General features: G+C 48.1%; 8 protein-coding genes across 8 annotated transcripts; 4 read left to right on the top strand and 4 right to left on the bottom strand.

Annotated features, from left to right (window-relative positions):
- Positions 1–1,557: 1,557 nt before the first annotated feature.
- DFJ58DRAFT_720866 (uncharacterized protein) lies at positions 1,558–2,730 on the top strand (the record flags this gene model as incomplete). Its single annotated transcript, XM_041384745.1, has 5 exons — positions 1,558–1,918; positions 1,970–2,007; positions 2,055–2,387; positions 2,450–2,613; positions 2,661–2,730. 5 exons carry the CDS (start codon positions 1,558–1,560, stop codon positions 2,728–2,730), a joined length of 966 nt encoding a protein of 321 aa, XP_041251595.1.
- A 374-nt stretch (positions 2,731–3,104) lies between these two features.
- On the bottom strand, positions 3,105–7,013 carry DFJ58DRAFT_740682 (TPR-like protein; the record flags this gene model as incomplete). Its single annotated transcript, XM_041387097.1, has 3 exons — positions 3,105–3,274; positions 3,564–5,853; positions 5,889–7,013. The coding sequence occupies 3 exons, from the start codon at positions 7,011–7,013 to the stop codon at positions 3,105–3,107; spliced, it is 3,585 nt and encodes a 1,194-aa protein (XP_041251596.1).
- Positions 7,014–8,065: 1,052 nt separating this feature from the next.
- On the top strand, positions 8,066–9,065 carry DFJ58DRAFT_740683 (uncharacterized protein). The gene has a single exon (XM_041387098.1). The coding sequence runs from the start codon at positions 8,259–8,261 to the stop codon at positions 9,003–9,005; it is 747 nt and encodes a 248-aa protein (XP_041251597.1). The 5' UTR covers positions 8,066–8,258; the 3' UTR covers positions 9,006–9,065.
- Positions 9,066–9,283: 218 nt separating this feature from the next.
- Positions 9,284–11,369, top strand: DFJ58DRAFT_18273 (iron hydrogenase). Its single transcript, XM_041379082.1, has 5 exons — positions 9,284–9,332; positions 9,388–9,492; positions 9,546–9,685; positions 9,751–10,233; positions 10,288–11,369. The coding sequence occupies exons 1-5, from the start codon at positions 9,312–9,314 to the stop codon at positions 11,285–11,287; spliced, it is 1,749 nt and encodes a 582-aa protein (XP_041251598.1). The 5' UTR covers positions 9,284–9,311; the 3' UTR covers positions 11,288–11,369.
- A 140-nt stretch (positions 11,370–11,509) lies between these two features.
- On the bottom strand, positions 11,510–11,911 carry DFJ58DRAFT_649168 (uncharacterized protein; the record flags this gene model as incomplete). Its single annotated transcript, XM_041381513.1, has 4 exons — positions 11,510–11,611; positions 11,666–11,758; positions 11,811–11,822; positions 11,885–11,911. Coding segments are annotated over 4 exons (234 nt in total), but the record flags the coding sequence as incomplete, so codon positions are not given.
- Positions 11,912–12,624: 713 nt separating this feature from the next.
- DFJ58DRAFT_754124 (t-SNARE) lies at positions 12,625–14,200 on the top strand. Its single transcript, XM_041387976.1, has 7 exons — positions 12,625–12,843; positions 12,896–12,952; positions 13,031–13,106; positions 13,181–13,313; positions 13,440–13,549; positions 13,608–13,828; positions 13,881–14,200. Exons 1-7 carry the CDS (start codon positions 12,650–12,652, stop codon positions 14,089–14,091), a joined length of 1,002 nt encoding a protein of 333 aa, XP_041251600.1. The 5' UTR covers positions 12,625–12,649; the 3' UTR covers positions 14,092–14,200.
- Positions 14,201–18,809: 4,609 nt separating this feature from the next.
- On the bottom strand, positions 18,810–21,024 carry DFJ58DRAFT_18403 (uncharacterized protein). The gene is made up of 16 exons (XM_041379090.1): positions 20,850–21,024; positions 20,513–20,789; positions 20,442–20,451; positions 20,373–20,392; positions 20,272–20,304; positions 20,124–20,220; positions 20,037–20,065; positions 19,947–19,977; positions 19,852–19,884; positions 19,723–19,799; positions 19,616–19,670; positions 19,469–19,558; positions 19,297–19,407; positions 19,186–19,238; positions 19,108–19,130; positions 18,810–19,050 (listed from the first exon to the last, which is right to left on the bottom strand). Exons 2-16 carry the CDS (start codon positions 20,564–20,566, stop codon positions 18,912–18,914), a joined length of 855 nt encoding a protein of 284 aa, XP_041251601.1. The 5' UTR covers positions 20,567–20,789; positions 20,850–21,024; the 3' UTR covers positions 18,810–18,911.
- A 2,415-nt stretch (positions 21,025–23,439) lies between these two features.
- On the bottom strand, positions 23,440–24,436 carry DFJ58DRAFT_720872 (uncharacterized protein; the record flags this gene model as incomplete). Its single annotated transcript, XM_041384746.1, has 3 exons — positions 23,440–23,452; positions 23,507–24,265; positions 24,318–24,436. 3 exons carry the CDS (start codon positions 24,434–24,436, stop codon positions 23,440–23,442), a joined length of 891 nt encoding a protein of 296 aa, XP_041251602.1.
- Between the last annotated feature and the right edge of the window lie 35 nt (positions 24,437–24,471).

Below are 24,471 nucleotides of genomic sequence, written 5' to 3' on the forward strand. Positions count from 1 at the left end.
CTAAACTTAAGTCACTCACAACTCAAACTGACTCTTCGGAACAAAAATAGATTGCATACTAATAGAAAATGAGGCAAGCAGAAGCCCTACATACTACATACAACTAGTACGACATATATGCATAGATGAGGACAGGATAATACAAAATAACGATGCGCAAGACTCTGAGTCAATCAAGAACTATGGTGCAGTGTCGTCCATGTGAGCCTTCCGTTCTTGAAGCGTTAGAATCGACAACATTGCAAGAAAAAATGCTCATGCACCACAAGAACTTGGTTGACCTTTTCCTCGTAATGGATGATCAAGAGGGACTTGGGACCAACCATGATCTTTGAAAACAACTCTCATACATCCCAGCCTGATATCTGTCTCATCTACCTTCTTCTCGGCGGCTGCTGCGCGAACTTTCAGCAGGCTCGTAAGTGCCTCATTTTCTTGTATGATGCATTCTGCAAGCGCCTTCTGAGCTAGGAAAACATCACGCTTGGCTCTTACAAGATTAAGCACAAGGTTTGCTTCAGAGTCAGTTGGTTCATGCAGTGCGGACTATTGAATATAAGGTATGATGAAGAATACTAGAAATGATGGATGAGAAGAACTCACAATGGAATTGATAGCATCAAGAACATCGTATAGGTCACCAATACCACGAGGTGTTCTGCCATTGCATTCACTGATGGAGTGTAAATGATGAGTAAAATCGCCAGAGCTGGAAGCGAGCCCTGACAGTGATTGTAGAGTAGTAATATCAAACTTGGGTGATGAGGATAACATGAGGAATGTAGGCGTCTGGAAAATGCCGAATTCAGATCAACTTCATACCAAGTCCACGAGTTGGATTATTTAAACCCTCAGCCTACTTTTTCACAACGGGAAGCTGGTGGACGATACAGTTTTTCACCACCAATCGTGCCCCCCGGCACGGAACCAGACCTTCAAGCATTGAACAACTCATTTGTGGCCGCATCCAAGGAGAGGCATGCCCTGCCTGTTCCCAATCATTCTCAAAGTCAGACTCATGCTACTATTCCTGCCGTCAAAGATCGTGTACCTTCCAGCACCTCCTTGACTACTGTAGTGCTACCAGATGCTGACTTTTACAAGAACTTGGATCCTGCTCTCCGGATGACCAGACCATCAGGTACACAATCCGAACAGTCGAACACATCCAAGGATGAGTCATCTAGCTCAGATGAAAGTAACGGAGATGAGCAAATGGGGTGGGGAGAAGTCCATGGGCGTCATAGTACACACCCTGGTAAGCCATTGCCTATTTCCATTGAGGTTGAGCTGAAAAGTCGCAGGGTTTTTGAGAGAAGAGCCACCACCCCAACCTCAGGTGGTGACCGCTCTTCCAACAGATTTTGAATTTCAGTATTCTCGCGATGAAGGTGATGAAGTTGCCAAGAAGACTTTCACTGTTGGTGGTGATCTGAGCGAGGATGGTACAACGATGGATCAAGAGAGTGACCCCAAGGTATGAGCCCACTACTTTGTTGGAGTACACTAATATCTCGTTCAAGCCGAATGACGTCTTGAATCTTCACCACAAGAGAAATGGCCGCCCCTGAACTTCCTGATCCCGCTCTCCTGGAGCTTCTCCCTGCTGCTGAGATAGATACCTCTAACTCAAAGGCGAAACAGAAACAGAAGCACAAACGGAAATCGAAATTGAAACAGAAGTCAAGGGTGGTCAATGGATCCGAATCCGATAGTGAAGGGCCCAAGGCTACCCAACTAGGATGGTATAGTTCACGCTGGAAGAGTTTCCTCGAGGATGCGAAGGTGGAGTGTCGTACCCAGCAGGCATTGGATAACCCTTTCCCGAGCCTTATTCATGATCTGCCAGTCTCAATCACAGAGTCGCTCTTAGCCTCTCTCGTTCAATGGCTTAAAAATGGCCAACAAGTTGATGCTGGTAAGCTACAATTTCCCTTGAGATATTCTACTGACTCGAGGTGTCTACTAGGTGTGTGGCCCGCTTGTAAGCCTGACATGGCGAGGCTGGTGGGTATCTATTTTATGGTGTGCTTCTTGTCTGATTTATTTTCTAGCTGTATGATGACTTGGCCACCTGGCGCTCTGACCTGAAGAAAATCACGATCTCCATTGCCTCTTTGGCATACAGTCTTTCCCCACCAGCTGATATCCCCGTTGAAGAATGTGCAGCTTGGGTTGAAGCTGCTGCCGCAGAATTACTGGATGGTGGTAGATTTCTGCGCTTTGGGCTAAATGAATTGGGGAAAACTAGGAATTTTGCGCATCCTGCGCTTCTTCAGGCCATTGTCCTATTTTTCTACACCGGAACTTATCGTGTTGCTCGTAGACGACCAGCCATTTTTCGGAAGGAAGTGCCGTTGAAATGTTTAGCTCTTGTTTGCACAGTGGTACGTCCTCGATATTGACCTGACAGTGTTCTGACACATTTCAGTTTCATTGCGTCTTCCAGGGCCTGAAGAAAAATGGTAATGGCAAGAGTTACTCAAAGTTCACTTCCAAGGAGTATGAGTCGGTCTATCATTCAATGCTTGCACTACTCGATGATGTCATGAAAGACCCATATCATGGGCCAAAGCTGGTCCAGCAGCTTCGTGAATGGGCCAAGATCGGATGGTGAGGACTCTTTCTGCATTGTGTTCAGTGCTAATGAGTTCATTCAGGGCGGAGGCATCCAAACTCGATGGCGTTGACATGTCGAAACACCACCACTTGCGTGTCCAGCTTGATTGAGTCCCGGCAGATTTTTCGTATATCGTCATTTGTTTGCTACTGTACCCGAGTCGAGTAAGCTACCTTCTGAGTGGTTTGTGAGTACCTGCACAAACATGGACAGATCTGTACAGACAGACAGAAAATGATTGTTATTTAAATTTTGTCTGGTCCTCGCTGGGCGGGTCTGTGAGTGTCTGTGCAGAGATTGACAGAGAAAATTCTACTGTAGTGAACTGGCTAGTAGGGACTAAGCTATACATATGGAGTGCTGTACAGATCTGGTAATTTACTGATGAAGTAAAGCTATGGATTTGTTATTCCCCGCTGGACCTGTAAAACCACCCGCCCACCTTGCTTATGTGGAATGGTTCACACCTTTCCAGCAACCCGAATCACACCATGGGCTGTACAAAATTAGCCGTTTGATGCGTCATGGAGAGCGTCTCGCAAGCATTATTGATGTATCGGACATTCGCAGGAGTGTTCATCTTTTTCCAAATTTCGGCGCAGTAGTACCTCGTGAATGGACGAGCAGTACCGTTCTGGAGCTCTGTTCCAGCTTCTTTGTAAATTCGTTCAGTGACCGACATGCTTATTTAACTATTGTTTGAGGAGTTTAACGAAATTCGTTGAGATACTGTCGAAATACCTGTAGTTTAGCAAATTACCTGAAATTCCCTCTTTTTTGACGCGTTTTGTGAAGGAGCTTTTCCCTGATGCGGTGGCATGTGGCACTAATACAGAACAGAACAACAAAGCATCATACAGAAATATGTAAGAACGAGGGAATGAAAACAATCAGAAATATAGCAAATGTATTAATATAGCGAATCGAGTCTCTAACTACACACCTATGTGAACAAATACAATCTGCTGTTCTAGCGGAATCTTGTTGCGCAACGACTTCACAGCCTTGTGCAGCGCTACCGCGGCGCGTGTGCAGTCCAATCTCGTTGAATCATCAATGAGGTTGCAGTAAAAAGCAGACACAACCTGGCGTGCAACCTCATCGTCAACAGACCACATGGAACCAATCACGCTGCGAAATCCGCAGAATTGCATAGCCGCAGCGAGATGGATCGACTCATCGGGACTCTTCTCATCGCCCACGGTGGTGTGGCAGGCCGATAGGAACGCAAATTCCGGATTCTGCCAGTTGGACCGGATAATGTCCTTGATCATCAAAGGCCCATCGCGCATGGCAAATGAAGACTCAAATGGTTGTTGTCGGTTCGGCATTCCATGGCAGGCTAGGTGAAGCCACTGATTATGATTGAGTGCATCGATTGCACCTTCGACTGTTGCGTTGCCTTCCTCGAGCGATGTGAAGGACACGACGGGTGCGAGATACCGAGCTACGACAGCTAATTCAGGAGAGACACATCGGAGTCCCTTCCCTCTCTCTGGGTTCGCTTGACCAATGGCAACAAAATGTTGCGAGGACGCATCTCGAGAAACCCGCTGTCTCGCACGAATGAGAGTTGCCAAAGTGGGGGTGTAAGAGGAGATGTAAATGTGAGACAAATTGTTTTTCTTCTTCTTCTTCTCGTAGAGTCCTGCTGCATGGAGAGGAAGCAGCGTGAACTCAGCGGTGGGACACCACCAGATACGCGAACCAGGACAAATGTTTGACTCCCTAAGAGCTTGGACAACGGGGTCGACGATATCGTTCCAAAGCTTGCGAAGGACACCGACAAGCTTGTGTTGATGATCAGAAGAACCAAACTGCTCTGCGAGTAACTGGAACTCGGAGGACAACTCAGACACGTCGGCTTGTGTAACGTCAAGCGGAACATGGACAGGATCTTCCGTGCTATGGATAATCAAGGCATCACAGCTATATTGACTTGCATTAAGAATGATGACTGGACCATCTTCTGCCGCTTTCTGTAGGTCGGAGAACAGGGGAGGCAGAAGAAAACGCGAGAAGCCACAAAGCATGCGAATGCGCGAGACGATGTCGTCCCATTGCATAGTCAGTTGCCGGATTTGCAAAGACTGGTCTTCAGTAGACTGATCGAACACGCTACGAAGGTGAAAACTCAACCGTTTGAACTCTTCTGCCAAGGCCGTGCCGGTGTCACCTGAAACAGAAAGTTCATCGAGTGGTGTGCTGAAGCGTGCCAACTGGGTCCAGAATACTGCACGACCTTGTTCCACCAGCTCCACCGCAGTCGTCAGCGCACCATGACGAACACTGCATGAAAAAGCATCTGTGGCAAGGGAAGAAACAGCCTCCCTGATAACGTCGAAATGACGCGAAGAAGGCGACAAGACAGCAACACGCTGTTCTAATAATTTCAGTGCAGTCTTATAGGCAAGTAATGCAGAGTCATGATTGAGGATGTCGGCGGAGGTCGCCCACGATTTGGCAGCACGAAGATCTTCGCGAGATACTGCATGCGATAGGTGGGAGAGCTGAGAATACAAGCTAAATGTTTCATCAAGGTCAGACTGGACGCCCCGCTGCCGGAATCTGTCTTCAAGGCTGAGTGCAAGACCGTTCAGAAACATGGATCGATTAGAATGATGCGGGGGGAGGAGTTCCAGCGCAGCCCGAAGGAGCTCGATGGCCTCATCAAGGTCAGACATGATGCCACGCTGCAGGAATCGGTCTCTAAGGCTGACTGCAAGATTGTTCAGAGACATTGATCGATTTGAATGACTGGGGGGACAGAGGAGTAATGCAGCTCGATTGAGCTCGATGGCCTCATCAAGGTCAGACATGATGCTACGCTGCAGGAATCTGCCTCGAAGGCTGGAAGCAAGACCGCCCAGAGACTCGTATCGATGTGAGTGACCGGGGGGAAAGAGGGGTAATGCAGCCCGAAGGAGCTCGATGGCCTCATCAATGTCAGACATGATGCCACGCTGCAGAAATCTGTCTCGAAGGCTGGCAGCAAGATTGATCAGAGACGCGGGTCGATCTGAATGACTGGGGGGACAGAGGAGCAATGCAGCCCGAAGGAGCTCGATGGCCTCATCAAGGTCAGACATGATGCCACGCTGCAGGAATCGGTCTCTAAGGCTGACTGCAAGATTGTTCAGAGACGCGGGTCGATCTGAATGACTGGGGGGACAGAGGAGTAATGCAGCTCGATTGAGCTCGATGGCCTCATCAAGGTCAGACATGATGCTACGCTGCAGGAATCTGTCTCGAAGGCTGAGTGCAAGACCGTTGCAGCTCGATTGAGCTCGATGGCCTCGTCAAGGTCAGACATGATGCCCCGCTGCAGAAATCCATCTTGAAGGCTGAGTGCAAGATCCCTCAGAAACATGGATCGATTAGAATGATGCGGGGGGAGGAGTTCCAGTGCAGCCCGATGAAGCTCGATGGCCTCATCAAGGTCAGACATGATGCCACGCTGCAGAAATCTGTCTCGAAGGCTGAGTGCGAGATCGTTCAGAGACGTGGGTCGATCTGAATGACCGGGGGGACAGAGGAGTAATGCAGCCCGAAGGAGCTCTATGGCCTCATCAAGGTCAGATATGATCCGCCGCCGCCGGAATCTGTTTTTAAGGCTATCAGCAAGATTTCTCAGACACGTGGATCGCTTAGGATGATGCGGGGGGAGGAGTTCCAGCGCAGCCCGATGAAGCCCGATGGCCTCATCAAGGTCAGACATGATACCACGCTGCAGGAATCTGTCTTGAAGGCTGCAAGCAAGATTGTGCAGAGACATTGATCTCACTGAGTGACGCAGGGGGAGGAGCCACAGCGCAGCCCGAAGGAGCTCGATGGCCTCATCAAAGTCAGACATGATGCCACGCTGCAGGAATCTGTCTTGAAGGCTGAGTGCAAGATTGTTCAGAGATAGGGATTGATCCGAATGACTGGGGGGACAGAGGAGTAATGCAGCCCGAAGGAGCTCGATGGCCTCATCAAGGTCAGACATGATGCCACGCTGCAGGAATCTGTCTTGAAGGCTGGAAGCAAGATTGTTCAGAGACATTAATCTCACTGAGTGACACAGGGGGAGGAGCCACAGCGCAGCCCGAAGGAGCTCGATGGCCTCATCAAGGTCAGACATGATGCCACGCTGCAGGAATCTGTCTTGAAGGCTGCAAGCAAGATTGTTCAGAGACATTAATCTCACTGAGTGACACAGGGGGAGGAGCCACAGCGCAGCCCGAAAAAGCTCGATGGCCTCATCAAGGTCAGACATGATGCTACGCTGCAGGAATCTGTCTTGAAGGCTGAGTGCAAGATTGTTCAGAGATAGGGATTGATCCGAATGACTGGGGGAACAGTGGAGTAATGCGGCCCGATTGAGCTCGATGGCCTCATCAAGGTCAGACATGATGCCCCGCTGCTGGAATCTGTGTCGAACTTGGCTCGCTCACTGCGGAGGAACAAGCGCCCATAAACTTGTCCAAACACAACAACAATTTATCATTCGACTCTTCACTGAGTCTTCAGTCGACAATTTCTTTCAATCCTTGATCTTCTGCGCACTGGGCTAGGTGTTCCCCATAATTGTCAGAAACCTGCCCGAACTCCTCTGAATCTCGTTCAGAATAACACAAGGACGGGATAAGTTCAATAGCCTTCCCAGTGTCTGAATTGCAGGTGTGTTTGTGTTGACAATAATGATAACCCGCCAACATCCATTAATATGCGAGGTGTGACGGAAAGCACTCATCCCACGTACTGGCGTCTCATGTCCACGTAAAGGCAGCAGAGAAGTCGCTTGAGCCTTGCGATACTTAGGCACGTGTTTGGAAAATCAACGACTGCGACCTTACTACCCCCCAAACCTGCACGTGCACCCTGAACAGTGAAATCAGACTGAAGTGTGATCAAGCTTCTTCGTCAACCTTCATCAAAAAGAAGCTGACCAAGAGTGAGTGTGGTCGTACTAAGAAGAGCTTGGTGACTTCAAGTTGACCTGAGAGTCCCGGGACAGTTGGACAGGTCAAGAATCTCCGAGAATCTATAGACAGCAAAAATGTTATCAGCAGGTTTCGAACCAACTCCAAGAGAAACAGATTTCGAATCTGTTAAGGTAACCACTGGGCCAAGACCAGTTAGATGGACGTCTAAGGAAACCATCCGCGAGTCAATGTCAAGGTATGTTCCGATAGGAAAAAACTTTACGTTGGGCAGGTTTCAAACCTACGCAGTCCAAGAGAAACAGAGTTAAATTCTGTCGTGGTAACCACTTGGCTAAGACCAGTCAAGATGAACGTCCGACGAACCCTCCACAAGTCAATGTCAAGGTGTGTTCCAATAGAAAAAAACTTCGTTCGGCAGGTTTCGAAACTCTATAACTGCCGGCCGAGAGAAACAGATTTCGATTGTGTTGTGGTAACCACTTTGGCCAGGACGCTTCCTGAATTCAGACGTTGAACCTACTATTATGGTACGCGCAATCGGCAGCCCCCAGAAGTCGGCACTTTCACAAAACTCGTGTTTCCAGCTACCTAAACACAAAATTCTTTACATAGACATCATTCTCTCTCTAACACAACTCAATACGAAGTCAAACGAATACATTTGAAGCAGAATTGAATGAGATAGCTGAAAGTGCCAAAATCACGCAGAAATGTCACCTGCCGATATATGCCGTGACGGAGTTTCAATACTGCACACACCAGTGCCGACTGGTGCTGTGCTGCTGGTCATGGGGCTAGAGCAGCGTGAAAAGGATAAGGCCGACGCGGAGAAGCAGGCCAAAAAGAAGACAGAAGATGAAGCGCGCCACACTCAGATCGAACGCGATATCGAGTCGAAGACGTTTGATGCACTCTCAACACTCCGGCGCAAGGATGATTTTATCGCACTTGCTGGCGCTCTCAAGATTTCAAGAGACGGAACGGTTGAGGAACTCAGGACTAGAATCAAAGAGTTTCTTACTGATGCCGCAAATCAGCACTTTGCCGACAATCCACGTTTTGCTGCGCTCTTCCAGACGGGAAAAACGCGTTCGAAGAATAAGAATTTAGCCACTGCGTCATCGACAGGACAGGCTAGTAGTGGCGCCTCGCAAGACAATGACGCTACCTCATCCAACACTTCCGGTACTCATTTTTTCACCCCACCTGCCAGTGCACATTCTTTTAATCCATATTATCCTCCACACTTTACTAACCAGCCATATTTTCATCAATTCTATGCTAATCCAGCTCTCCGCGCACCATCTTACTCTACAACGCAACATAATAATTCATCCGGCGGTCCCATTGCATCATCATCAAACTTAGACAGACAACCTTACAACACACACAGTCTCCCTACACATCTCCCTCAATTCTACAACTACGGCACTAATCATGGTCACCCTCGTACTTAGATTCTACTAGTATATACTGTACTTGCTTTCTCACGCCGAATACTAACTCACTTCCTTGCGCTCCTGCTTGACTGCCGAGCTGACTTTGAAACTGGCTCAGTGACATGTCGTGACTTACTGTGACATTTGCGTGACTGCCGACTTCTGGGGGCTGCCGATTGCGCGTACCATAATAGTATGCAGTAGAGCTGATCAAGGTCTAGCACGCTTTTCGATGATTACGTGATACATTGTACTAGTAGTGATTTGTCATTTGTCGAGATCCGATGAAGTTCCTTGTCTACTCTCCGCTCATCCTGAATATTAATGGCATTCTCTGGAGCTCTTGTGCGTGTTCACCAGTGTTTGAAACTATGCAATCCGTCTGATTTACGCAGAGCAGACCTTGACTGATCTTAATGACTTCCTAACTCCGTCTCAAGCATGTATCAAACCCGTTGAGCAGGTGAACGAGCCGCAGGAGATAATTGAGCCTGGTGCCGCTACAGTATGTTATACAGCGAATTGCATGTCAAGCATCAGACTAAATATTGATTTCAGACCGAGATTGTGATTGACTCCAGTGGATCATACTTCGAAGTCTCGGCAAACGGGACATCCACCACTAATGCATCTTCCAAGGGCGCAGGGCAAAAGCTCCAGCAGGCTCAGATCAGCTTAAACGATTGTCTTGCTTGTAGGTCCGTCTCCGTGTAGTTCCTTCCAACCCTATCGAATGCCTGCTGACCATATTCCCCAAATATAGCGGTTGTATAACATCGGCCGAATCCGTATTAATCACGCTACAGTCCCACACGGAGGTCCTTAACTTCTTGGACTCCAATCCTCCGGTTTCCACGCCAGGTCACAAGATTCCTGTGCTCTCCATTGCGCCACAAAGCCTTGCGTCACTCGCAGCGTCCCTTTCGTCATCATCCGGTTTCCCCGTGAGTCTTCGACAAATACTGAGGAGAGTGCGAGCATTCTCTACACGAATACTTGGGTTCGAGCATGTTTACGACACTACGTTTGCTCGACATATTGCTTTGCTTGAGCACACGCAAGAATTTTTTGAGCGGAAGAAGGGAAATGGGAAACTTCCGATGCTAGCGAGTGCCTGTCCAGGATGGATATGTTATGCTGAGAAAGCACACTCCGAGATGTTGCCTTTTATCGCTAGGACGAAGAGTCCACAGCAGGTGATGGGAACTCTGGTCAAGTCGTGGTTCGGAAATCGCTGGGAAGTGCAGTAAGTCTCGTTGGTCGCTTCGATTTTATTGTGTTGATTTATTTTGCGTGATAGACCGGATCAGATTTACCATGTGTCAGTTATGCCGTGCTATGACAAGAAGCTAGAGGCTTCTCGGCAGGACTTCTACAATGACGTGTATTCGACTCGAGATGTGGACTGCGTAATCACGACAGGGGAACTCGAGCTTATGATGCACGACAAAGGCTGGGATCTCTCACTGCCAGTAGAGAACGAAGATGTCCCTGATTTTGACGCTGAAATCCCAGAGCTTCTGTCACACCCTGGGACTAGCTCTGGATCTTACCTGCACTCTCTCATCAATTCTATCACCACAAGCCACGCGTCCCCTGCGGACCTTAGCATAAAGTCCATCCGTACATCTGACTACGAAGAATTCACTCTTCGCGCTCGGGACACCGGCGAGGTGCTTTTCAAAAGCGCGAAATGCTATGGTTTTCGGAATCTCCAGAACGTCGTGCGCAAGGTAGGTCGTGAGGCTGGCGTGCAAGTTGGGAGGGGTGCCGCTGGAAGGTTGGTGGGGATGCGTGCAAAGAAGCGTGGTGGAGAGGACGAGAAGGGGTATGACTATGTCGAAGTCATGGCGTGTCCGGGCGGGTGCGTCAATGGTGGTGGGCAGTTGAAACCCATTGCACAGGCAGCAGAGCAGAAAGAGGACGAAGAAGGGTTTACGAGGGACTGGCAGGAGAATGGTGTCCAGATGCCAGTGCCAGAGGAAGATAGTGCGACGCAAGGCGTCAAATGGGGAAACAAGGAGTGGACCAAGGAAGTTGAAAGGGTATATTGGCACGACTTGCCTACACCACCTCCATCACCGAGACCTGATGATCCGGATCTTGAAAGCCCGTTCGTTTGTGCAGACCGTCTTGCTGCTCAGGTCAAGACCGATCTTTGTCACCCCACAGACGGAAGCCTGCATGGAAATTGGGCTTCCATTATGGACGAAGGAGCGGAGACACGACGTCATGAACTATTTCGGACTCAGTATCGAGCTGTTGAAAGTGAGGTAGTTGGACTTGCTGTGAAATGGTGATATACGTGTATGATGTCGTTTCACAACACAAAACAGTGACTAGTAGATAGATAATGCGTAAGTAAAATATGCGACAAACAAGCCTAGAACTACAAATTGACACGGCAGAATGGTGTGCAAAGCAAGGCGTGACTAGAGTGATGATTATTAGAATAAAAGGGCATTATAGACGTTTTCTCGATAGATGTGGCGCAGAAGCGGGGGCCGTCGGAACCATCAAGGTTAACGACGCTGGGAAGCTCCATCCTTGAACCAGTACTGACATGAAACACAGTATTCGGCTGTTCGGTGGGTGATAGTTTCTCTTGCATCGGGACCGAAGTACTTGGAGTACGAATGAGCTCTGGGCTATGAGGTTGAGTGTGTAGTAACGCTCACCCGTTCGCAATGGCAATCGGGACAATTCCTTGGATGACATACGGAGTGGGTGCAATACTGGTTGTGGCAATCAATCTTCTTCAGTTTGCGCGTCTAAAAGAAGATCAAAAATAGTTCTTATAGTATGAAGACATTGATCACGCACCACCTTGTAATGCTAACGGAAGCATGACTGAGAATGCGTAGATTCTTAACGAGAATATAGCGTGAGACACTTACCCCGCATCCAAATTTCGTTCCTTCGCTAAAAAAAAAGTGTCTGAATCAGCAATAGGGCCTAGACCTGCTACGGGGCACGCACGTTTCGAGATTGCACATTTTGAGTGACAGGATATAGAGAGGGACACCGGCGAAATGTTTGCTGTGTGTGAAAAAGAAATTATTCTGGGGCATGAAATTGGAGGACGGAACAGCATACCGGTGTGGGGTAGGCTTAATGGGCCGAAGGCAGGAACTGCGGAGGGGAGTGGTAGGATTTGGAAGAGAGACGAGTGGAGCTGAAGAATGGGGTGAAAGGGATATGAAGGGGGAACTTTATAAGAGTTTGAATAGCTGGAAGGGAGTGGGGGTTGTAACCGATGACAAGGTGGACTAATCACAAGACCATTAACTTAAGGAGCGATCGGACACGATGTGATAACAATCGCAGTAAGGAGAATAAAGAAGCCGGCCTTTTGATGACAAGCGGAATCGGTTTTAAAAAGTGATTGATGTAAGAAGCTTAACAGAGAAATGTACGGTCATGCAGGCAAGTGCGGGGGTTACATGCGGAATCATTACTCCGGCTTCCGACAAACTATTTCCACACTAGGTCGGATCATCTAACGCATGGAATGGAATTTCTATTAGCCGAATAGACATGACGGTAAGTGAATAGACTTTAAACCTCCGTGCCGCTTTAATGCCGTATCTTATTTATGTATATTTGTAAAAGAAATAATAGTACAAACAACAACATACATTCCGCAGCCAACTTACTCTGGCATGTCGACAGCAAGCTCGTCAACGACGCGCTCAAGGACCCTGCTTTTTATTTCATTTCGCGATTCAAGAGCACCCTCGACACGTTTCTCTCGTTTACAGTCATCCTATTCAGATGAACCATACCGTGCTGAAGATGAAAATGAAACACTCATACATCCAACTTCCGCACCCGACTCTGAGTTGCCTCCCAAATGGTACGTTTGTTCCGTGGAGTTTCAGACGGTCCCTTACCCGTTTTGATTAAAGGGTCGATCTTTCTGAACAAGTAGAAGAGATATTGGGCGGCACACAGGCTAAAAGTGTGTTCCTAGTCTGGTCTGTTTGCGGCTTCAATGACATCATCTCCGTCTAGTTGTCGCTTTGGAGAAACTCCATGCAAAGGCATGTCCTTCCCGGATTTGCGGACCGGACGGCAGAAGAGCGAGAGATCGAAGCAGCGACCACCGAAATAACCAAAGTACATCCTTATCCTCCGTGGACTCGTGCCCATGTCGTACTTACAGTCGTTCCTTTCTTTCCTCTCGTGGATAGGATTTTCGACGGTGCCATACTTTAATTCAACGTATCGCTACTGAACAAGGTCACTCATTCCCCCCTTCCACTCAGAGAACTCAGTTTCAAGTCCTCGCGGCCAAAAATGTGCAACGAGGCCTAGGCCGCGAGGGTCCAAGAACTCAGCTCAACGTTTCGCAAGAAACAGCGTGTCTATATGGAACGTAAGTATTTCCTCCTTGCTCATCAAGTTGACGGGAACCGATCATTTCTACGACCGCACTTCCGCCTTCATCAGGTCTACAAGGGCACGCAATTAAGAATCAAGATCTCCTGATTGCGTCTGGGACTATTTCTTCAAGAGGATCCGAGGGGTTGACTGCTGTTGATGAAGACGTAGAAGCTGCGGTGAGCAACAATCAACGGGCATCTATCTTGTATACCTAAATTGTTGTTCCCCCTGCAGCAAGCTCAGATTCTAGATAACATACAAGATCACGATCTCCGTGTCCGCGACCGGGAGTTGACGGAAATTGCAAACTCGATAGCTTCTCTAGCGGAATTATTCAAGGATTTGTCTGTCCTTGTGATAGATCAAGGCACCCTTCTTGACAGTATTGAGTATAACATTGAACAAACTTCGGTAGAAATGGCCGAAGCTGTGAAAGAGTTAAACCATGCAACGCGGTGAGCCATGTATACCCGTAATTATCGTAGCACGCTGACACCCCTCTTACAGATACCAGAAGAACACGGGCCGTCGGAAACTTATTTTCCTTCTCCTATTGATAATTTTTGGGTTAATCGTTGTCCTAATTTTCAAACCTCGTCGGTCATCCTCTTTAGGTTCTCCACCTACTCAAGATTCAATGACCTCCACGGATACTTTGGTCTCACGTTACTTTCATGCACGGACACCCCCTAGCCTTTACGTACCAAATAATACTTGATTGAGGGTTTGGTTACCCTGAACGGCATGATTTGTGTGGACAATCTGTATCAGCCATTCAATAAAGCATCAAAAGGTTGCGGACTACTTCAGTACTGAGCGTCAAAGGTCAGTTTATATTGAAACTTGCCCCTTTCGTACATAACCAGGGCCTGACGTCACGTTTCACTTGGTTATCACGAGGTTTCGCCAATCTGAGCACTTGGCCCTCATCGATGTGAGATCAGTAGCGCTTTTGGTGAGGCTAGCGTGCCTTGTCTGTAAGCATTGACACTCTTACCCTCTCTAACACATTTGAATAGGTAATGCAGCACCAAGCATCTGGGAAGGCACAGTATGCTCAAACCTACCACCTATTGCCAAGTTGAAGACGTGGCCTTACTCTATGCAGATGGTACGTGTAAGCTGCACAAGTTGCCCGTATGGATCAATAGCTTGGTTACATCAGGTCACAGGTCCTTGTGCTCTTCTCTTGCGACCATCACATATGTCCGATGATAGATCCCGACCTTAAAACTCAGCAGAGAAATCCGAACTCTGTCGCTGCACAAATCAACAAGCTAGATCAGTCTTTGACAGAAGTAGTAGGACTTCCTTACCTCGAGCGCCTAGACAAGAGCATTCATCACCATCTGACATCGGTGCAAGACCTCTTGTGCTCTGATTCGACATAGAGAGTTTATATTCCCCTCTGCATCGTGAGTACCATGCCACCGGCTTCTGATATATGCTGCTGCCCCTGATGTTCCCGATCTACACAGATTAGGCAGAGCACAAAGGCAATTATGTGCCGCCGATGGTTTTGACATCTGATACTTTGAATGTCCGACATGCCATACTCTCTCTCTTGACCCAAAAACGGTCAAGGCGTCGATAAGAGGGCCGCAAGAGGTGTCGTTGCGACAAGATTGTGCAGCTTGGAGAGGGCGTATGCCCTCGCCTTGCGCCCTCTGAACCGGATATCGCACTGCTTGGTTTTCATCAGTCTCACATTCTGTATTCTCCACGTTCATACAGTGATTAGAAGATACGCAAGATATCCGCCTACGCCGGTGGTCCGGGGGTAAATTATCAAGTTCCGGAACTGATTCCTCGGGATTGAATGTGCGCACGGAGATGAGATCGAAGTGTACCAAGAAATCGGGATAAACTGCTCTCTATCAATTACTCTTGGAAGCTGAGGACCACTTCCACAAAGCGCGGGTTACTCGGATCTATGACGATGATACAGGTTCATCTTGCTCACTGGGCGCTGAACCAATTTCTTCACCAAGATCCGACCATTGTGCCGTCACTATAGACTCATCGGACGAGTCTATCCGCAACTTGTATTCACATGACAACGAACATTCTCCATGATGTCTGTCTAGTAGCAACATGGGTTCTGCGAACTTCGACGCAATAGATCCGCGGCAAGTGCATCATGTGGGTTCGCCCTCAACCCAGAGGAAGATAAACGATTGTCTGCAGGGAAGTGCTTGATCTATCAGCCGGCGGCGATCAAGATAAAGCAGATCTAACAGTGTCTAACAACCCGGTGGCCGAGACAATTATGGCTCAAGTTACCTCCGCGTCGAGGTCATTCTCGTCATCTACTCAAGACAGCAGAATTCGACGTCATTCCTTCACCTCGGTTCCGAATTACCTTTAAGTTTCTCAATTCAATTGTTTCAAGTCCAGGCTTGTGTGGTGACCGGTGACGACTTTGTCGCCGCTCAGTTATTTTGAAAGTCCGTCTGATCATTTCGTAAGTAACGTATAATTCACGTATTTCGTACATCATACTGACTCGACTTCCCAGTTGAATACCGGATACACATGGCCACACTGGCAGCTGTATCATCACAAGGGGTATTAACCTAGTAGCCTCAAACCGGCCGACGATATTTGATACAGCACTTCCAGCCTTCGAAATAAATCACCCGGGATGCATGACTTCTTCCACAATCGGGGCTAGGCTACTTCATAACCCCCAAACTGCATACAATTCATTTACTGCTGGACAATCAAAGTATGTAAATGATACGGCGCTTGGCAACAACTTGGTAATAACAAAACTTCTTTCTGACGAACACATGCACACATGATCATCAGAGGCGCTATGGATTGACACAGGCCGCTTAGTCTTCTGTCACCACATGACGACGTGCCCTTGCCCGAACTCCACATTCTCTACGGTCCGACATACCCATATGTCCTCAAAGGTCTCACCGCTGTTGCAAAACAAAGTTTCCGTTGCGTCCCACGCCACGTGGCTGGCAAAGACGGGATATGCAAGGATGTGCTATCAACTCGAACAAGACGCGTCATAGACACGTGTCTTCGCGAAGACACCAAGTTTACGTTTTTACATTGTTACCGCTGTAAGTCGGGAACTCGCCAAAATTTGGACCTGTTCGCTTCAATTTCCTGGAGAGGTGTCTGACATCAATATTGTCGATATACTAAATTGTATGGCAACTAACCGTGACAAAAAATCCTATCTGTGCTAAGATGCCGTCCCTCCTTGGAAGCAACAGTCGCCGCATCTGAGAGTTAATCCCCCAGCACGCCAAGCGAAAAACACGCTCCGAGTCCCACCTTCTGTGCTCCATCAAGCAGCAGAAGGGTCACCTCGATAATACGTCCATCACTTTTCGCCCCTTCTTTACCCTGGCAACATTTATCATGCTATATTAATTTAGCCCTCGAATATTGATGGCACATCGAAGCCTTACTCGCTGGTGCCCCCACGTGCAAGAATAACATGTAGGGTTCAGCCTGGCCCGCAGTATAACATCGTGTCATGCTAAACGTGTCGTCGATTCGAGGCTAGACGCGAGAGTAATGCTACTTGCAAGCAACGCCACATCATGATATCCTGCCTGTATCGTTTTCGTAGCTGCAGAATCGTTGATCGATTATTGATATGATCGTATCGACCATTTGTGTAGCTCCAGCGTGGATAGCATTGGCGTCGATCTAGGTTTTCATAACATGTGCTAGGGATACCAGTATGGAGTCACAAACGCTCTGTCAGACTGGCCGATGGATTAACGCCTTCCGAGCGTGACTATATCTTCCTCACACCGAGAGCATGTCAATTCACTCAGCCTCCATTGTTCTAACGAAGTTTCATAGAATGTGATTGAAGTGAATTTCGGTCTATAATAAACAACCACCTAACTTACGTACATGTACTGCCAGCGGGAAACCGGGATGATGTTGACCGTCAGCTATCAACGTTTCAAGGTTCGAACGTTAACGTTCAAGGTTCAAGTTTGCAACACCTACTTCGAGTCTTCAAATCGAATTTGTGCTCGCGCCGGAGATCTGACGAGTGGCCAAGTTATTCGGTTCCCTTCAAGTTCTATATCCGTTCAACTCATGATTGAGCCACACGTTACAGTAAGCGCCACCGCGGCGTTTCTTCGAAATCATATTACATCCTATGCATCGTGTTCCAAACCCTTGTCAACTTTTGCAATGGTCTTAAAGTATCCCTTCAGTTGCTTGTGATCTCCATACTACGATTTCCCGTCCTTTACGAGTCATGTCGTGGCCTACAGTCCCCGTTCTTTTACCACGGGAGCCGCGGAATGACGGCCAACGTGTAGGACGATCAGCAGCCATCTTCATTCGCAGTGTCGACTGGAATGTATGGTATGCTGCAAATGTCACCATGACAAACAACACGAGTTTCTTCCGAGTCTCCTCGATTTGTCATTAGAGTGTCTCATAGGCTGGTCGCGGATCGTACGGTCTACAACTAAGATTGCGATATCCCAGTTGTTGGCCGAATGATCCACCACCTAGACCCCGAAAACACAGATAAAATCGAAGGTGGTATGCCAGGAGTTTGACTCTGAATGGATGCGCGTCGAAATTCTGAGCACAGTAGCTGAGCTCTTCCTTGTATGGCTGTGACCGTGAGATTGACTGTGACTGTCTGACACTTACTGTTGCAGGATGAGTGTCGGGTTAACAATCAGGCGGAGATAGACTAATTGCTGGCGAAGAGTCGGGCTCATGAATCATCAAGCGAGAACGACTGATTGCGAGCAAAGATAGCGGCGGCCGAGTTGGATCCGAGTCGTTCTGGGTGACCGGTGATGAGTCACACTTGGCGCATTTCTAATCCCCGGCTCTACGGAGTAGAGAGGGTTTTGTGGGATGAGATCCCTGTATCAAAAAATACCAGCGCGGGAACGTCCTTCCTTCTTGTTGTTCGAATGTCCATAGGTCTCACATGTGTCTTCTCTTTGGTGGTGCTCATATTAACTTCATCATAGCGGTGCTTGTGCACCAGTCACCGACTCCCGAATCCGATTTCTCCCGACACCTTCCTTGTCAAGTATGACACCATCTAACACGGGACAGTCATAGTTCGTGAACTCGGAGGACAACGTCTGCACAACGGATGAGGACACCAACAAGGCGCTATTTGATAGTCACGTGAGCACTCGAGTACGACAGTGGATGGCACAACCGTTGGGCCAAGCCTGCTCAATATCTGATCGAATCTGACGTTCTTGCGAAGCTGCTCGCTCTTTCGCAAGTTTTCGGCCCTCTCTGAGTTTTTCAGACTGGGTTTGAAGCGGTTCACGGAGGGTATTGACGATGGTGTGGGAATGCTCATGGCACAGGATGCTTAAGACTAAAGAGGGTCGACGATCAACAGGCATGAAGGGCAAAACTGACAGCAGAAAACATAATAATTCATAATCGGACAGAGAGAAAAGGTAGCTCACGTAATATTGCATATGTTGCACCAACGAAGAGCAAGTTGGTAGTCCAAGTCCCACTTCACAAACGACGCCGAATAAGCCACACGATAAGACGTTACACCGTACGATCTGCAGGTGACATCTCCGATATAGATATCCACACGACGATGTCGGGGTCGTCCACTTGCTGATCCATACGCCAGAGATGGAGGTGCATGCGCGTAGCGAGGATAGCAAGGATAAAGATCTCAAAACTGTGTGTTTGGGGGTATTGTCAGTAGGAATTTGCAACAGAAGTTGGAGGTGCATACGCTTCGGGGGAGTAGGATAGGAACTGGGTGCGCGGAACATCAATGGTGTAATCATGTCGAAGAGTGTTGTTTACGCACATCAGAAAGCGGCAGCACTAGTAGTGGCGCAAGGACGTTTACGGTCGAGAGAACTTTCGAAAAGTTAATCATCACCAATAAGCACGGAAACATATGTAAATTCTGACTCACGCAGACCGCATGTATAGTAGAATATGTTATGCTTCAGTAGGATGGCATAGAGGGGGCCCTTGGCAGACCGCCAACTCTGTATGACACACACAAGTGTGAGGGACACCAGTACTGGGGATAGCGTCAGTCAGCGCGTGTCCGCAATGTACACTCCCAGTTTCCGGCTGCCTACCCATTTGGAACACAAACAAGAGAATAAACGGTACGAAGAATGAGGAACTGCCCGAGTTCCAGCGACAGCTTGGGATCGCGTTACCCGTAGCTGTGAAAGCGGAGTGAATATGTGCAATGAGCAGTGAGTGAAGGTGAGAGCACAAACAATAAGAGGTCGCAGTAGCAGTAAAACCAATGATGAAGGATGATACGATGACAGCCTGTGTGATGTATAAACATTGAACTTGGGTGTGGTGAGGGCGTGGGGCTTACAAAAAGGGTGGATAGCATGGCTACGAGTATGATTCTATTTTTGTTCCAGAGTGCATACGTTCTGAGGACAAAAAAGCCTGGATGAATCAGATCAGAGACGCGTGTATGTCTCGGAGGAAGGAGAGATACATTCAGAGCAAGTGAGTGAAATCAGACTCAAGGCTGTAAGAGGGAAATAGCAGCGCTCGATAAGAACGTGCATGCAATATGTACCGGGCACGTACATGTGATAATATTCATCAATATCTGGCATTCCTGCAGAAGTCATACAGTTAGCGTCATTCGTCGGCGGATAGATGCCCATGTTCACATACATTGGTATTGTCGGTCGGGGCCACGGCCACTGAAGCACAGTATGCCAATTCATTAAGTTGGAGGAATATATACTGGGATGAACGCACGATATAGGCTCATGGTGGCGATTAAAAAGGGGACATATCGTGCAGTGATATAAAGGGCTTTTACTTTGGTCCAGCGCGACCGAAGAAGGAATGTCCACTTCAACAGCATATTATTAATATCAGAGCCGAGGCGTATCGCGAAACTTACCTCTTCGTGAAGTGAACAAATATAGTCATAGGTCTGGATAAACAAGTTTAACGGCGGGCGGAACAGATCAGGTACGGGGAAACAGATCAGGATAAACATACCCAGAATGTCGCCACCGACACTGAGCTGTCTAGTTAGAACGAGGAAGATGCAATTCAGACAGCACGCACTGTATAAGTACTAGTTGCCACACGTGATGTATCTGTTATCATCTTGCTGTCGTGTCAAGAAAGCAACGCACCATGAAGATCTGCAGGCTTCTGGTCGCTGTGAGATCGTCAGCCGGATATTCCATCTGGATTCGTTCGAGAGGAAACAAATGGGTTTCGCGTACACATCCGTTCACCTTCTTAAACGAGCTGGGAACCGGCCAAGACCGGTGCCGGATACTGGGGATGCTATGCCGCTGAGGATATCGTAATGGATTGTTTCACTGGCTGATTTACAGTTGACGTGGTCACAGCCAATACCAGGCTGAACGCAACTTAGCAAAAGTTACAGTTGGTGCCAGAAATGTTCTGTATTTTCATTGCGTAATTAGATTGAATTTGATCATCAAAGTTAATCCGGAAACTCACATGTGCTCGATGTTAATCGTACTAATCCTTGATGCTTGATGTTTGAAACACCATCAATCCTTGAAACACACAGCCACCTCAGCACCAGTCCCTGTGGCTATGATGCACCAAGCCTGCTAACTACAAGTCACAGCTGACACATCTTCTATGCTCCTTAGCCTGTTTTTTGATGTATTAGAACATGCTAAGCAGTGGCAGACCTATGTCCATAGCCTGGTCATGTTATGACCGCAATTTTGGCTTCCAAAAGCGGAAATCCACTCATTTTGGTCACGTCAGGCCTCCCTTACATCGCATTTTTCAGCCACACAGTGTGGGAATTACCCCACAACACCTCAAACATCACCCAATTTGGTATTCCCCACAATTATAACAGGCTATAGTGTCATATTTATGCATGATAATGGCTGATAAGAGACACCATGGTTATGTATGGTTGATGCTTATCCTCGACCACTGCTGCCTTTATGCATAACAGGTCCCTTTATGCATAATGGTGTTGAGATCCTTTGGTAGGTCATTTTGGCCGTTTCGGTCATGGATCTAGCTTCTCGATCTACAAATATGGTCTTATTGGGACAGAACCTTCCAGGCTTCTGTTCCTTCTCACTCTTCTGCCGCCCTTGATGGGTTCAAACCATCACTGTGCATTCAAACCATCATGTGCTGCTTCTACTTGCCCTGAAGTCTGTCCACACGTGATGGTTTGAAGTTATGGCCGAGGCCCGACGTCTCCGACGTTGAGCCTCGGTGTCATATCCCATGCCATGGACCTATATACCATGATATTCTCCGCGCCTTATGGACGCACATCTGGACCTCCATACCCCTGGTCCAAGCCTCCAGACCTCTGATCCTCTATCTGTCTGGATCCCTGCACCCTCACACATGCACACATCCGCATATCCTGATCCACACACCCCCGTACTTCCACATATCAATACTCCCATGTTCTGTACCTACATCCGATAACATTTGCACGCCTTCCAGACATGCATCCGGACCTCCATACCCTTATCCATGCCCCCAGACTTCCAGTCCACTATCGGCCCAGATCCGTTTACCTTCGCACATCCAATATCCAGACGCCTGATCCGATGTCCGGATCCGTACCTTCATATCCAGGTCTCCGGATATCATCTGTACCCATCCCCGAACCCAGAACCTTAAATCAGCGTCTATCCCCTTATGGTAATCCCCTTGACTCCGGACTTTGGTTATCTGTACTTCTGTCTTGCTGATTGATCCTTGTGCATACTACATCTCCGAGTTCATTTACTTATGTTCCGACTCACTTACTAATGTGTTTCCACATGCTCGTACATAGCCTTGGTCCCTCTGCTTACTGATCCTTTCATATGTCCTCCAGTATATAAACCCTTGTACAACTCCTAGAGTTCCTTAGTTTGAATATCATCTTAGACTTCACTCATTCTGCTCTCGGACTTCGGTCCATCTTAGTCTGACCTTTTCTTAGGCCTAGGGAAGGATTCCCTAGGCCGACTTTCCGGTCCTCCGGATTTATCCTTCTGTCTCCATCCATGCTTAGGGATTGATTCCCTAAGCCGGAGTTTTGCCTTTCTGGCACTTCCTGTCTTTCCGAGACTTCTGTCAACTTCCCATCAAACTCCGTCTCTACTTAAGTGTAGTCTACCTCTGTTTGTTTCTACTTTGGACTGCGTCCGATGTAGCCCCTATCTGTACTCCATACCCCCAGAACTATATCCTGACCTCCTGTCCTTCGTACCTTGGACCTCCTGTCCTTCGTACCTTTGGACCTCCTGTCCTTCGTACCTTTGGACCTCCTGTCCTTCGTACCTTTGGACCTCCTGTCCTCCGGACCTCCTGACCTTCGGACCTCCGGACCTATCCTCCTGATGTAGTTCCACTCTATCCTGCTTTGGACTTTGTTCCTTGCAGTCCCCCTTCCATTCTGTTTCCTCTAGAGGTAATGCCTTAGGGTCTCTCTACTTCTGTGCAGTGGAAACTCCTCCGGACTTTCCTGTACTCCTCTGGAACTCTCCCACGTTCCTCCGGACATTTCCCATGCTCCTCGGAAGTCCTCTAGCACTCTACTAGAGTAGCCAGCCTCTGGAAGTCCTTCAGACTTTGTCGGACCATCATCAGACTTCATCTGAAATCAAGGGCACCATACTCGGGTAAGGGGCACAGCATACGAGCTGAGGCCAAGCCCTTCAGATCCCGTCTACCCTTGAGCACGGTCTTAACACTCGGCCATAACTTCAAACCATCATGTGCTTTACATTTGCCCAGATTTTTCCTAAGTCCGTTGGCCCATCACGTGCTTTATACTTGCCCAGATTTTTCCCAAGTCTGTTGGCCATAACTTCAGGTTTTCAATGTTTCAACATTTAATTAGTTTTGTTCACAACATCAAGTTGGTTGTATGGTTTCTGAATTAGCTTTTTCTCGCAACATCAAGTCCGTCATATCCAATTTGTTTCGGAATAATGATCAAGATTGATTGTGACTCATTCCAGTCAGATTGTCTCAATAGGTACACGATGTTGCACTAAATGGGTTGTAACAAATAGGTATGAATAATGTATGGACTAGTCAATGAACTAATCTACTTCTGCCTCCTGCTTGAAACACATGAGACAAGCACAGAGCGGAAAAGAAACAGAAACACACACTTCTTTGTAGGTCCGCTTGATCCGGCAGCGGGCCTCGTTTGCTTCATGTTTTGGCCAATGTTATCGGCCTGCATGAGTCGTGTTGTCTCTGTGCAAACGCGCCCAGTCTTCCTCACCACTGGGAGGACCGCCATGTCAGCGGCAACTGTTTGAGGAGCTACTATGTTGGCAACAATTGCCGGAGGATCCATTTGAGGAGTTGCCACTGGGTCAGCAACAATTGTTGGACCAACCGCCGGAGGAACCACCACATGAGGGACGACCACATTGACGACAATTGTGGCTACAGATTCCGCTGCAGCAGTTTCATTCATCACAGATTCCGTGCCCAACAGCTCTGTGACGTGTTGTGGGACATCCAAAAAGGAACTGACTGGGGCAGAGATCGGAGGGAAGTTGAATTTGGGAGACTCAGAGGTGATAAAAGGCTGCAGAGAAGGCTGAGTTACGTCAGGTGCAGCTGTCTGCCATTGAAAGCTTTCGAATGTGTCACGAGGCCGAAAGCGAGGAGGAGAACTGTAATTCTGTGCCTCCAAATGGTTCCATGAGGAGATTGGCGAAGAGGGTGGTGCGTCAGTGAGGTATGGCCTTAAAGAATATGAAGGAGTGCCAGTCGAGGATGAGGGTTGGACATTCGAGTTGTCATCATACATACCGAAGGTTGGTAGCTCCATGTAATCACTATTTTTGTATGAACTACTGCTGAAGGTTGGTAACTCCATATAATCACTGCTTCCATATGAACTAGCGAAGTCGTGGCTATCAAAAGAGAGTAGTGAGGAGGGTACTTGTGGCAGATGCAGGGGGCAACACCACATTGTCAACGGAGAGACTTCCAGAGGTAATAGTAGGTGAGGGAAGCGGCGGCAAATGACTGAACATCTGCATCACAGGCTCAGGATCTTCCTGAGAGGGCATTGGGGGGAACATGTTAAGACCCTACTCAAGTAGTATCGGATCCGAAG

This window comes from Suillus subalutaceus (assembly GCF_016647625.1).
Source record: "Suillus subalutaceus strain FC151 chromosome Unknown DFJ58scaffold_1, whole genome shotgun sequence".
NCBI classification, from domain to species: Eukaryota; Fungi; Basidiomycota; class Agaricomycetes; order Boletales; family Suillaceae; genus Suillus; species Suillus subalutaceus.